General features: G+C 38.3%; 1 protein-coding gene across 2 annotated transcripts in view; it reads right to left on the bottom strand.

Moving 5' to 3' along the window:
• Positions 1 to 14,376, bottom strand: part of ARMH3 (armadillo like helical domain containing 3) — a 179,152-nt gene that overhangs the window by 75,539 nt on the left and 89,237 nt on the right. For both annotated transcript variants that reach the window (XM_081822820.1, XM_081822821.1), the window contains exon 23: positions 4,068 to 4,143. In XM_081822820.1, the coding sequence (XP_081678946.1) occupies positions 4,068 to 4,143 (76 nt within the window). The remainder of the gene's footprint in view (positions 1 to 4,067; positions 4,144 to 14,376) is intronic.

The raw sequence follows: 14,376 nt of genomic DNA, 5'->3' as shown, positions 1-14,376 counted from the left end.
TGCTGTACACCTGAAATTGATAGAACATTGTATGTCAACTGTACTTCAATTTAAAAAACAGCAGTTTCTAAGCAGCTGCATTTTAAGAATCTCTCTGAAGGATCAAACAGGAAGAGAGAGACAAATTGTTTAAACACAAATAACTCTGACAATTAAAGAGCTGGCATGACTAAGCCACGAAAGACAAGTGAAAAGCAAACAGACTGACACTTGAGCAAATTTAGGCCTCCAAGCATGTGGAAGCACTTTTAATTTTCACTGTCACAATCTGAACTCCAAAAAACATTAAAGTCTGCAGCCTTTCTGCTGCCTTTCACGGGCTGTAAGATACTATGTTAGGGTTGCCATTAGATGTATTGCATTCCAGAAGATCCCAAAAACATAACTTGTAGCTGTCATCAACTACCAAACCATCTTGAGGCCCTCTCAGCTGTTAGTTAGATGTCTGAAAATTTCATATGCAACCCAAACTTTTCCATGGTTATCAAAGAACATACTACAGGAGAGGTGGCTAAGAATTCGTTCACTCTGCCTTAGAAATCTTTTCCAGCTGTGGGATTAGCACAAATAATCTTTATAACAACAGAAGTAAATGTTGCACGCTATCACAGATTTACTTTTTTTTTTTTAAGATTTTTATTTATTTATTTGACAGAGACAGAGACACAGAGAGAGAGGGAACACAAGCAGCGGGAGTGGGAGAGGGAGAAGCAGGCTTCCCACTGAGCAGGGAGCCCGATGCGGGGCTCGATCCCAGGACCCCAGGACCATGACCCAAGCTGAAGGCAGATGCTTAACGACTGAGCCACCCAGGCGCCCTCAGAGTTTTACTTCTAAGCCTCTATATACTCTATCCTTATTAATAAACTTGGTGGCCAATAGTTAAACATCCCATAGTATCCCTGGGAGACCCATGGGTCCAATTTTCTGACACAGTCTCTTGTTTTCTAAACCACCCAAAGTTAATAGTGTCATGGATGTACAACACAAGCTCTTAGAAAAAAACCAAGGGAGCATAAGGCAGCACTCATTACCACTGGAGTGGAATGCAGACAGGCATACCACTTTTTCACCCTCAGCCAAGAGAATACTAACTCTGAGAAAAGAAACTCCCTGCACCATCCTCATTCAAAGCATCAAAATCTACCTACAAAAAAAGCAAAACATCTTTCAAGGTTAGGGATAACATCTTAGGTTTTATAGAAGGGATATATGAAGACATACTTAGGAAACATTCTAAGGAAGGCTCAAAATGCTAATCCTAAAAACAGTATGGCATTTACTAAAAAAATTAAACAGAATTATCATATGATCCACCAATTCCACTTCTAGGTTTAGGCCCAAGAGAAGTGAAAGCAGGGACTGGACAGATATTTGTACACCCATACACAAATAACCAAAACACAACGACCAAAGGGTGGAAGCAACCCACTTGGGATTTCATCAATGGATGAATGGAATAACAAAACATGGCATATACATACAACGGAATATTAATTGGCCTTAAAAAGGAAGGAAATTGTGACATACTACAACAGAGATGAATCTTAAATACATTATGCTTCAGGCCAATATTTTATAGTTGACTAAGTGCTTTCACATACATTATATAGTTCTCACAACTATTTCCCCGTGAAAGAGTTGATATCATCGTGATCTTCATTTTATAGACAGTGGAAAGAGGTCCAGAGGAGCTAAATAACTTGCTCAAGGTCACACATTAAGTGGTAGAGACAAAAATTTTAAATCCAGCTTCTCTAACTAAAATTTCCATGTTCCTTTCAACACATCATGCTGAGTTTTCTGTTTACCTCCATGGCAGCCTTTGATGCAACTCTATGGGAGCCATTATGGTACAGAAGAAGCAGCCCTGGGGTGCTGGGCTGGCTCAGTCGGGGTGCCTGGCTGGATCAGTCGGTGGAGCATGTGGCTCTTGATCTTAGGGTTCTGAATTTGAGCCCCAACTTGAGAGTAGAGATTACTTAAAAATAAAAAAACCTTTAGAAGAAAGAGCCCTGAGTCCTGGACTTGGGAGTTAAAGGACCAATGATTCTCAGCTTTGCCAAACAACAACGGTGGAACTTTCTGCAATTCACAATATCTTTAAGACTCAGTTTCCTCACTGGTAAAAAGTGTATTTTTAAAAGCTTGTGATATGCTCCATAGAGTTTGAATACTGAAGAAGTTAGTATATAAAAGAGCACAAAGCTTAGCACTTATTAAGTGAAAATAAGTGTCAGAAAGGAAAAAAAAGTAAACTTTAGCTGGCTTGGCATCACAACTATTTTGCCCTGATCTGGCCTTAGTGTGATAAGCGACATTCAAACACATTTTTCCTGTAATCTCTTGAGAAAACTGACTGTATCTTTGATACTTTTGACATAAACGCCAAGTCTAATTCATTAGTGACAGTGAAGATAATCTAATTATTCCCTGCAGCAGGTTCATCAAAGAAATGTGAGGAATGAAAATGAAGGTAGAGGCCTGATGGAGACTTGCAAAGAGAAGAAAGAGGTCATGGTTATAGGCATCCGCTCAAAGTTCAGCCCAGTCCTTTCTGGGCTATTCACAAAAAGCATAGGCCAAACGCTTAAATCAGCTGTTTGACGGCCCTTGGGAAGAATAAGGACAGCAGCCAAGCCAGAAGCCACTGAAAGGGAAAGCAACAAAGTAGGAGATAAAGCAAGCATAAAGGAATGTGATCAAGGAAACAGGTCCCAGATGAAAAGGAGCTGCCTGGAAAGCCTAAGTAAATACATGAATAAATAAACACAACATAAATTATACCCATATGAACTTCATACTCTAGCCCAGAATCTGGAGCTTCTTTCAAACACCCACATTTGTCATACTGCCCTTGGGTCACAAAGGGATATTTGGGAGAAGGCAGTTTGTAATTCCTGATTCTTTTTATTTATAAGGCCTCACTACAGTATCTGGTTTATTTGCTAGGTACAGATATGCATTTGTGAGATTTATAAAACTGTGTTTGCAGCAAAATGTCTCTGGGGTCAGGTAAGGCAGATCAACCTTCAGTGCAATCTTGTTAGCACATCTCACCCCCTTGCCCCCTCACTCCAGCTCTCCCAACACACACATTTCACACTTCTCCTTTTGTTCCCAGACGTGCCAAATACCGCTGTAAATCACCACAGGACATTATACTTTTTTTAAAAAAAGGAGAGGGAGAGAAAAAAAATTAAAAAGAAAGGAAAAGAAAAGAAAGATACAGAAATAAACACTAAATCCCAGCGCTGTCACACATTAGAATCTATACCAACTTGTAGATGTGCATTACCATCACTGGGAATGTCTGGCAAGGCTTACATCTGGAGCTAAATCAAGTTTCCCCATCTGTTGGGTTTGCCTCTTCTACTCAAGTGTTAATTTTTCAATTGTTTGCAAGAACAATTTAATAATTGTTGAGAAAATGGGAAATGATAGGCACAAAGGGAACAAGGAATGTATGGAAAGTCAGCTTGAGATTTCATGATACTGAAAGCACATTCTCTCCATTTACAAACAGCTCACTCTTGTGAGTGTGTGGTATTTCCTCAAGACCCTAAGCCAAACTCCATGTCTGACTCAATTTTATCCAATACATGTAACACTCTGTAATTGCTTTGCTGTTTCATAAGGAACCTAAAATAACTTAGCCCCATGAGCTCCATTTGCCTCTGTTTACCACAAATAGAAAGAGCCATGTAAAGCAAAACGTCAAAGTTCCAGATCCCCATGAGTCATTCCCTGAACTCACAGAGAATGGCAGAAAAAAATTTTTCAGAGAAAAGTTTTCAGATGGCCTATACACAGAAAAACACTTTGGCAACAAAGGGCTTGCAACCATCTCTTGGTAAGAAAATTCATAGAACAGCACTGTGAGCTATTTCAATATGACAATATGAAAGTCTCATGCACTCCTGCTTTTCTTGATCAAGTACATTTCTTCCACTCCTACAGATATCAGGGCTTAAAATAGCAGTGTTCAACACACTCCACTCAGAAAGGTACAATAAACCTCAGGATGAGCCAAGGAATGCTGAAAGAGGTAAGCTCTCATTCCTTACCTGATATTAACTAATGCATGGGTCACCTTGCTAGCTGCTTCTTTCCACTGGCCTGCATTGGTAGAAAGCCTCAGGACTATAAGGAAGAAAAGAAAAAAGATCTGTTAGACCCCCGTATAAAACACAAATATGAGGAATAAAGATACATCTTGGAATAGCTTTATTAGAATAACCAAACAGAGCCTATACCAACATTCCATTTAAAACTTCCTCATCTCAGAGAAAAATATTAAGGGCTTATTCTCAACTATATTCACCAGGATTTTTTTTCTCTAGCTTTTTTTCCTTTCTATCAAAATACTCCTCTGCCTTGGGTTCCCCTCCATCTACTCCCTACTAACAGGTTTCCATACTTAGTTTTTACATTCATTTAAAATCTACACTGAAGTGGTAAGGTAAGATTAATCTGGCTGCCACATTTATTATTTCCCTAATGGCTAGGGTTGATTTAGTGGAAATGGCTGGCTGAATAAGTATCCCCTCCTGCTCCATACTTACCTTTCTCCTAAAGATTTAACCTGGGTCAAACAGGGCAAATAATCTTGCTAGATAGAGGATGGTCATGTTTCAACCAAGGAGTAACCTGTTTTAGCTCCTATGACTTAACTGTGTGACCTGCAACATGAATCAACAGGAAAAGCCTTCCATTTTCTGACCACATTCTATCTCTTTTCCACACTTACCAATAGGAGGAAAGATGATGGAAATACAGAACATCCTCAATCAGCTAAGAGCTTCAGGACCATACATACAGTACTGATACGACTTTACAAAAAAGAGACAAACCAGCACAACTGCTCCTTGGAAGAGCAAGCACATGGTGGGCACCCCAAGTTTAAATTTTTAATGAAGGAATAGTTAATAAGAGCCAAGTTTACTATGTGCCAAGAAGCGAACAAAGTTAGGTTATATGAAAGATAGCACAGAGATGAAGAAACAGACTCAGAGGAGACAAGTAATTGATCTAAGTCATTCAAACAGTTGTATGTAACTGAGCTAGACTTTGAACCTGGAGAATGTGACTCGAGAGCATGTACTTACAGTAAATGGTTATGAGTATGAACCCTGAAGCCAAACGTCAGAGTCCAGTTCCTGCCCCTGCCATTTACTAAGACAATAATAGCAATACTTACATGAAAAGATTATTATGAAAATTAAATAAGTTAATATATATAAAACCTTAGATCAGTGTCTGGCACATAGTAAATGTTATATATTAGCTATTATTATTTAAATAAATGGTCTCCCACACAAATGAATGAATATATCTGAGACTTTCCCAAAGGAAGGAAAGTGGAGCCCAACAAACATTAAGAAATGTGTAACCAGGGGCGCCTGGGTGGCTCAGCTGTTAAGCGTCTGCCTTTGGCTCAGGTCATGATCCCAGGGTCCTGGGATCGAGCCCCCCAACGGGCTCCCTGCTCAGCAGGAAGCCTGCTTCTCCCTCTCCCATTCCCCCTGCTTGTGTTCCCTCTCTCGCTAACTCTCTCTCTGTCAAATAAATAAATAAAATATTTAAAAAATAAAAATAAAATAAAATAAAATAAACTATTATTTAAAAAAAAAAAAAAGAAATGTGTAACCAATTTGCCCAGGAACTTTATACCTGAGTACCATCACTAGCTACTCCAGCCCATTATTCTAGCAAGGAGAGTAACAGCAGCAGCTAAATCTGAGGGAAGGCCTCTGGCTGTAACCAGGAAAGAAAACTCATTCTAGCAATACCACATTTTTATAAATTCATGCAATTTTATGAAAGAGAGTATGGAAGCCTTAATAAAACATATTATCAGAACACTGCTTTTCTAATTTACAAGATTTAGTGCTGGGGAAGTTGGTATAGTTCCAAGTAAAGGTCCTTCAGTTAAAGTGTATGTACAAATTTAATCATGTGATGAACACAATTGTTTAAGCAGGTCAGACATATCTTTTCCAACTCAACTGTGAAACTCCTTAAATGTGTTTCACTAGATCCTCCACTAGATCATAAATTCTCTGAGGGTGGGGACCAAAACATTTATGGAATTGAGCTGAATTTTCCTCTCCTTAACTCAGAGAGGTATTTAACTCTGTCCATGATTATTTCTCTGTAATATTCTGTCAGCTCTGTTCCTTAGTGAACAGGCACCAGATGACCTCATCACTGCATTTCCTTTAAAAATGCCATAGGCTTTTACATTCTTTTCTGTTACCAAATTTAAACACAAAATTATTTCAAAATGCCCTAAAAGCTTCAAGCTACGGTAATCATTTATGTAGTAAATTATAGTTCACAAAAGTAACATATTACACACCCATTTTAAATAGAGACATAAGTAATAGTAAAAACTGGAAACAACCATAATTTCCATGAAAAGAATGGTTAAATAAACTAAGTCCACACTGGAAAAAAAAAAAAGATTTAAGAAAAGTACAAAAAAAGAAGAATATTTTATGACATATGTTTTAAAAAACCACAAAATAGAAGGATAACATGATTACAACTATGTAAAACTATGCATACGTGTAGGCTAATACACAACTATGAAAACAATCATAGCACTAGAAAGGAGAAACTGTAAAATTTATTTTTTCCATCTTGATTTTTCTTTTTATTTAGTATTTATAATTATCTTTTTTAATGAAAAAAAAAAACAGCTCAAAATATGGTATCATTTATGGTTCAGGGCAGTTCCTTCCTTTGGAGGGCCTTCCTATTCAGTGGACTTCACTGCAATAAATTAATGTCATAGGAATATTAAATGTGTGCCTTCATCAAAAATGTTTCAGTGAGCCTTCCTCTTCTAGCCATGACAGAAGAACAAAACATAATTTACCCTCCTACCTTAAATGACAGAACCCTGGACAAAACAGATGAAACAACAACTACCAGACGCTGGACAACAGGCATACAGAACTGTGATCCCTGAAGAAAAAAAACAAGGTGAGCCCTACGATTACCCCAGCTTACTGCATGGAGAAGTTTCTAGCCTGTGGGACAGGGAGGAGGAAACTATACAGAACCCAGAAGTCTTGCCAAGCCAAAGACATAGAGACCAACACTTGGAGAGGCCAAGGCACCTAGAATTTGTGAGACAGAGTACTACAGAAGAGGGAGTTTGACAAGGAACTCTGGAGGTCTGTAGAAGGGTCCTCTTACATCTTTTGCTGAATACTGTTGTGCATATATAGAAGAGGAAAATACTCAAGGCTGGGCACAGAGAACCACTGGAAAGGAAAAGAAATTGTTAAGCTCACAGAGGGCTCCACAAGTAAAATAATTTGTCTTTCCACCAGCAAGAGTAGAAAGACCTACTCATACATTGGTTGTCAGACAGAGTCTGCAGATGGATAATGCATTAGCAATGGGGCCAAATTAGCATTAAAGATGGCTCTCAACCTCCCCTGACAACCCTTAAATACAAACCTGAAAGGATAAAACTGATTTCCAAATAATGTAACCACATTCTAGAACAAAGTTTAATATTATATAAAATAATATAACAAAATCTAGCACTCACAACATTAAAATCACAATGTCCAAAATCTAATTTAAAACTTACCAGGCATTCAAAGCAGGAAAATATGACCAAATAAGCAAGAGAAAAACCAGTCAACAGAAACAGATCCATACATGAAGAAAATTAGCAGAATTAGCAGAAAAGGACATTAAAACAACTACTGTAAATATGCTCCATATTCTCAGGAAGACTGAGGAAAATACAAATACAATGAGGAAAGAAATGGACATATTAAAAAGAAGTCCAAACAGAACTTCTAGGGAAGAAAAAACCTTCTGAAATGCACACTACACTGGATAAAATGAACTAAGATTAATGAGATTAACAGCATATTTAAAAATACAGAAGAGGCATCCAAATCGGGAGGAAGAAGTAAGCTGTCACTATTTGCATATGACATGATACTATTTATAGAAACACTAAAGACTCTACCAAAAAAACTATTAGAACTGATAAATGAATTCAGTAAAGCAGCAAGATACAAAATTAATATACAGAAATCTGTGTTTCCATTCACTAGTACCCAATGATCAGAAAGAGAAATTAAGAAAACAATCCCATTTACAATTGCATCAAAAAGAATAAAATACCTAGGAAAAAACTTAAGAGGCGAAAGACCTGTACTCTGAGAACTATAAGACACTGGTGAAAGAAATTGAAGATGACATAAATAAATGGAAAGATATACCATGCTCATGGATTGAAAGAATTAATATTGTTAAAATGTCCATACTACCCAAAGCAATCTACAGATTCAGTTCAATCCCTATCCAAATACCAATAGCATTTTTCACAGAAATAGAGCAAATAATCATAAAATTTGTATGGAACCAAAGACTCTGAATACCCAAACCAATCTTGAGAAAGAAGAACAAACCTGGAGGTATCATGCCTCCAGATTTCAAACTATACTACAAAGCTACAGTAATCAAAACAGCATGTTACTAGCACAAAAACAGACACATAGATCAATGAAACAGAGTAGAGAATCCAGAAATAAACTCACATATATTAATATATGACAAAGGAGTCAAGAATATACAATGGAGGGGCGCCTGGGTGGCTCAGTTGTTAATCAACTGCCTTCGGCTCAGGTCATGATCTCAGGGTCCTGGGACTGAGCCCCGCATCGGGCTCCCTGCTCCGCGGGAAGCCTGCTTCTCCCTCTCCCACTCCCCCTGCTTGTGTTCTCTTTCTTGCTGTGTCTCTCTCTGTCAAATAAATAAATAAAAGAAAAAAGAAAAAAAAAAGAATATACAATGGAGAAGAGACAGTCTCTTCAATAAATGGTGTTGGGAAAACTGGATAGCTATATGCAAAAAAAAAAAAAAGAAACTGGACCACTTCCTTATACCATATACAATAAACTCAAAATGCATTAAAGACCTAAACGTAAAACTTGAAACCACAGAACTCCTAAAAGAAAATATAGGCAGCAGACTCTTGGACATCAATCTTAGCAGTATTTTTTTTGGATCCGTCTCCTCAGGCAAAGGAGGAAAAAGGAAAAATAAACAACTGGGATTCCATTAAAATAAAAAGCTTTTGCATAGAGAAGGAAGGAAAACATCAACAAAACAAACCTACTGAATGGGAGAAGACATTTGCAAATTAATATCCAAAATATATAAAATATACGAATTCCTACAACTCAACACCAAAAAAACAATCTAATTAAATAATGAGTGGAAGACTTGAATAGACATTTTTTTTTTTAAAGATTTTATTTATTTATTTGAGAGAGAGAGAGTGAGAGACAGAGAGCATGAGAGGGAGAAGGGTCAGAGGGAGAAGCAGACTCCCCGCTGAGCAGGGAGCCCGATGCGGGACTCGATCCCGGGACTCCAGGATCATGACCTGAGCCGAAGGCAGTCGCTTAACCAACTGAGCCACCCAGGCGCCCTGAATAGACATTTTTTCAAAGAAGACATATAGATCGCTAATGGCCATGTGAAAAGATGTTCAACACCATACTCATCAGGGAAATGCAAATCAAAATCGCAATGAGATATCACCTCACCTGTCAAAATGGCTAATAATAAAAGACAAGAAATAACAAGCACTGGCAAGGATAGGATGAGGAGAAAAGGGAACCTTCATGCACTGTTGGTAGGAATGTAAATTAATGCAGCCACCATGGGAACAGTATGAGGGATCTTTAAAAATTAAAAATAGGGGCGCCTGGGTGGCTCAGTTGGTTGGGCGACTGCCTTCGGCTCGGGTCAGGATCCCAGGGTCCTGGGATCGAGTCCCGCATCGGGCTCCCTGCTCTGTGGGGAGCCTGCTTCTCCCTCTCCCACTCCCCCTGCTTGTGTTCCCTCTCTCGCTGTGTCTCTCTCTGTCAAATAAATAAATAAAATCTTTAAAAAAAAAAAATTAAAAATAAAAACTACCATATGATCTAGCAATTCCACTTCTAGGTATTTATCCAAAGAAAACCAAAACACTAATTTGAAAAGATATCTGCAACCTCATGTTCACAGCAGCATCATTCATAAGAGCCAAGACATGGAAACAATCTAAGTCGCTATCAATGGATGAATGAATAAAGAAGTTGTGACATATATATACAATGGAATATTATTCAGCTATAAAACATGAGAAAACCCTATTTGTGACAATACAGATGGATCCCAAAGACATTATTCTAAGTGAAATAAGTGACACAGAGAAAGACAAATACTATATGATCTTACTTATATGTGTAATCTAAAAACAAAACAAATACAAACCCATAAAAAAAAGAGATCAGATTTGGGGGTACCAGAGATGGAGGGAAGGGAGAAGGGGAATGGAGGAAGGTGGTCAAAAGATACAAACTTCCAGTTACAGAAGAAAGAAGATAAATAAGGGATGTACCCTACAACAGGAGGATTTAGCTAACACTGCTGTATGATATACAGGAAAGCTATTAAAGAGAGTAAAATCCTAAGAGTTCTCATCACGAGGAGAAAAATTTTTTTTCCTTTCTTCCTTTTTTCTTTTTATTGTATCTATGTGAAAAGATGGATGTTAGCTGAACCTACTGTGGCAATCATTTCACTATATATGTAAATCAAACCATCATTCTATATGCCTTAATCCTCACAGTGATGTGTGCCAATTATTTCTCAATAAAACTGGGGGGAAAATGAAGGTGTGCTGCCACTTCCAGCATGGCAGAGTAAAACCACTATAGCCTCTCTCTCTTACTGATTATAGCTAAAAGTTCTGTATTGAATTCAAAGAGTAACTACCTGGGGGCCCTAAAAATTAAGTATAAGCAGACAGATTATAGAAGGGAGTCAAAACTTAGAGAAACACCCACAAAAGGAGTTTCAGGTTATCTTTTCTCCTATTTTTCTTTCAGGCTTTCACAGAGATGCATGGTGGAGAAGCTGGGTAGATGGCTAAAACTTCAATAGAAACCTCACCTTTCTGTAGACAGAAACCAGAAAAGGGGGCTTTTGCTGGTCAGAGAACACAAAGAGAATCCTGGACAAACCAGGAGAAAGTGTTCCCCTAATTCTGCATATAACAGTTGCACAATTCTTAGGCTCATGCCTGAGCTGAGCAAATATGGAACAAAGATACAAGCAGCAAAGCAAAGGCTTTAAGAACTGAATGGATATTTGTCTGGGTTTTTTTTAAAGATTTTATTTATTTATTTTGACAGAGAGAGACAGCATGAGACAGACCACAAACAGGAGTGGGAGATGGAGAAGCAGGCTTCCCGCCGAGCAGGGAGCCAGATGCGGGGCTCGATCCCAGGACCCTGCGATCATGACCTGAACCGAAGGTAGACGCTTAACAACTGAGCCACCCAGGCACCCCCTGAATGGATATTTGGTGGGGTTTTTGTTGTGTGTTTTAAAGATTTTATTTATTTATTTATTTGAGAGGGAGAAAGAGAGCAGGGAGGGACAGGGGGGAGGGAGAAAGAATCTGAAGCAGACTCCACGCTGAGTGAGAAGCCTGACGTGGAGCTTGATCCCACGACCTGGAGACCGTGACCTGAGCCAAAACCAGGAGTCAGACCCTTAACAGAATGAGCCACCCAGGTGCCCCCTGAATGGATTTCTGAACGACAGTCCAAGCCTCAACTAACCCTTGAGTGGTACATGCATGGACCAGATCCAAAGCAGCACAGAAAAGGCTCTGAAAACTAAACTGGTATTGGAACCACAACCCACAGAGGTGAGGCAGAACTTGTAGTCTGCGTTAAAGAACCCCATGTGCGTTGACTGCCTCCGAAAACCAAACAAACAAATCTCCAGAGGATTATAATTGAACCCTGAGTCTACACAACGTAACATTAAAAATGTCCAAGATGTAATCCAAAATTATTCAATTATTCTCACAGGAGTTAGTGAACCTAAAGATAGAACAGTAGAAACTACTAAATAAGAAGAACAGAAAAAAATGGGAGAAACCAAATAATGCTTCAGAGAAGAGAGGGACAATATCAAAAAGCCTAACATCTGTGTAACTGTAGTCCAAGAAAAGGAAGAAGAAAGAACTTGGAGCAGAAAAAATTTTGCAGGGGCGCCGGGTGGTTTAGTCATTAAGCGTCTGCCTTCAGCTCAGGTCATGATCCCAGGGTCCTGGGATTGAGCCCCACGTCGGGATCCCTGCTCAGTGGGAAACCTGCTTCTCCCTCTCCCACTCCCCCTGCTTGTGTTCCCTCTCTCATTGTCTCTCTCTCTGTCAAATAAATAAATAAAATCTTTAAAATTTTTTTTAAAAAATTTAAAAAAAGAATGGCCAAAAACTCCCAAATTTAGTAGAGTCAAGAAACTCAGCAAATCCCAAACAGGATGAACTCACAGAAAAACCATGCCTAGACAAATCATAATCAAACTGCTAACAGCCAAAGATAAGGGAAAAAATCCTAAAAGAACCTAGAGAAAAACAACATATTACAAACAAGGAAAAAAACCATTAAAATGACCATAGATTTATTTTCAGAAACCATGGAGACCAGAAAAAGGGAAATAACATCTTCAAAATACTTAAAGATAAGAACCTATCAACTCAAAATTCTAAATCCAGCAAAAATACCTGAGAAATGAAAGAATATTTTTAAATCTTGTCACCAGGAGACCTGCTCTAAAGGAACTGCTAAAGAAAATTTTTAAGACTGAGAGAAATAATACCAGAAGGAAATGTGAATCTTCTGGAATAAAAAGAGCAACAGAAATGGAAAATATCTATGTAAATATAAAAAAATATATTTTTCTCTCTGAAATTTTTAGAATAAGGATGATAGTCACAAGGAAAAATTATAGCATTGTCTGGTAGAATTTTCAATGTACGTATATGTAATACATACGACAACTATATCATCAAAGTAAGTGTGAGGGTTGGTGATTACAGAACACTATCTAGTAGAAAACTCTTATATTTTATTGAAGTGATAGAAAACTGGGAGGGCCTGGGTGGCTCAGTCAGTTAAGCATCCAACTCTTGATCTCAGCTCAGCTCAGTGGGCTGCATGCTGGGTGTGGAGCCTCCTTAAAAAAAAAAAAAAGAGAGAGAGAGCCATGTTAAATATAAAAATATAGATAAGTTAATAGTAAAAGGACAGAAAAAGGTAAACATGGAGGGGCGCCTGGGTGGTTCAGTCGTTAAGCGTCTGCCTTCGGCTCAGGTCATGATTCTAGGGTCCTGGGATTGAGCCCCACTTCGGGCTCCCTGCTCCACGGGAAGCCTGTTTCCCCCTCTCCCACTCCCCCTGCTTGTATTCCTGCTCTCGCTGTGTCTCTCTCTGTCAAATAAATAAATAAAATCTTTATTTATAAATAAATAAATAAATAAATAAATAAATAAATAAATAAAGTAAACATGGAGACACTAATCAAAAAAGAAAAACCAGGGGTGCTTGGCTGGCTCAGTTGGTATAGCATGCAACTCTTGATCTCAGAGTTGTGGGCTTCAGCCCCACAATGGGTATAGAGATTAAAGATAAAATCTTTGAAAAACGGGGGGAAAAAGAGAAAAACCACAATGGCTGTATTAATATCAGACCAAACAGACTTCAGAACGAGGAATATTACCAGAGATAAAGAGGGACATTACACAATGATAAAAGGTTTAACTCACCAAGATATGATAATCCTAAATGTGTACACATGTGACAGCAAAACTATAAAATATATAAACCAAAAAGTGAAAGAACTGAAAAAATAGACAAACCTACAACTACAGTTAGAGATTGCAACAGCCCTCTCTGTCCCTTTAGAACAAGTACACAAAAAAATACGTGAAAACAGAGACCACATCAAAACAACTTGACCAACCGACACTTATAGAACAGTTTACTTCAAGAGCAAAATCAAGTGCAGAAGAGTCGTTTACCAGGATGGACTGTATTCTGGGCCATAAAACAAGTCTCAATAAATTTCAAAGGACTGAAATCACATAAAGAATATCCTTTGACCAAAACAGAATTAAACTAAATATTACTAACAGAAAGATATCTGAAAAAATTTAAAAATCCCCAAATTGGGGTGCCTGGGTGGCTCAGTTGGTTAAGTGTCTGCCCTGGGCTTGGTCATGATCCCAGGGCCCCAGGATTGAGCCCCGTGTTGGGCTGCCTGCTCAGCAGGGAGCATGCTCCTCCCTCTTCCTCTGCTGCTCCCCCTGCTTGTGCTCTCTCTCTGTCAAATAAATGAATAAAATCCTTAAAAAAATTAAAATAAAATTCCCCAAATATTTGGAAATTAAACAAAATAGTCCTAAATAATCCAAAGGTCAAAGAAGAAATCACAAGGGAAATCAGAAAGTGTGTTGAACTTGAATGACAATATAAACACAACAAATGAAAATGT

Source organism: Leptonychotes weddellii, chromosome 6, assembly GCF_054177405.1.
Source record: "Leptonychotes weddellii isolate Sample4059 chromosome 6, ASM5417740v2, whole genome shotgun sequence".
Taxonomy (NCBI): domain Eukaryota; kingdom Metazoa; phylum Chordata; class Mammalia; order Carnivora; family Phocidae; genus Leptonychotes; species Leptonychotes weddellii.
This window is presented reverse-complemented; position numbering and strand designations above follow the sequence as displayed.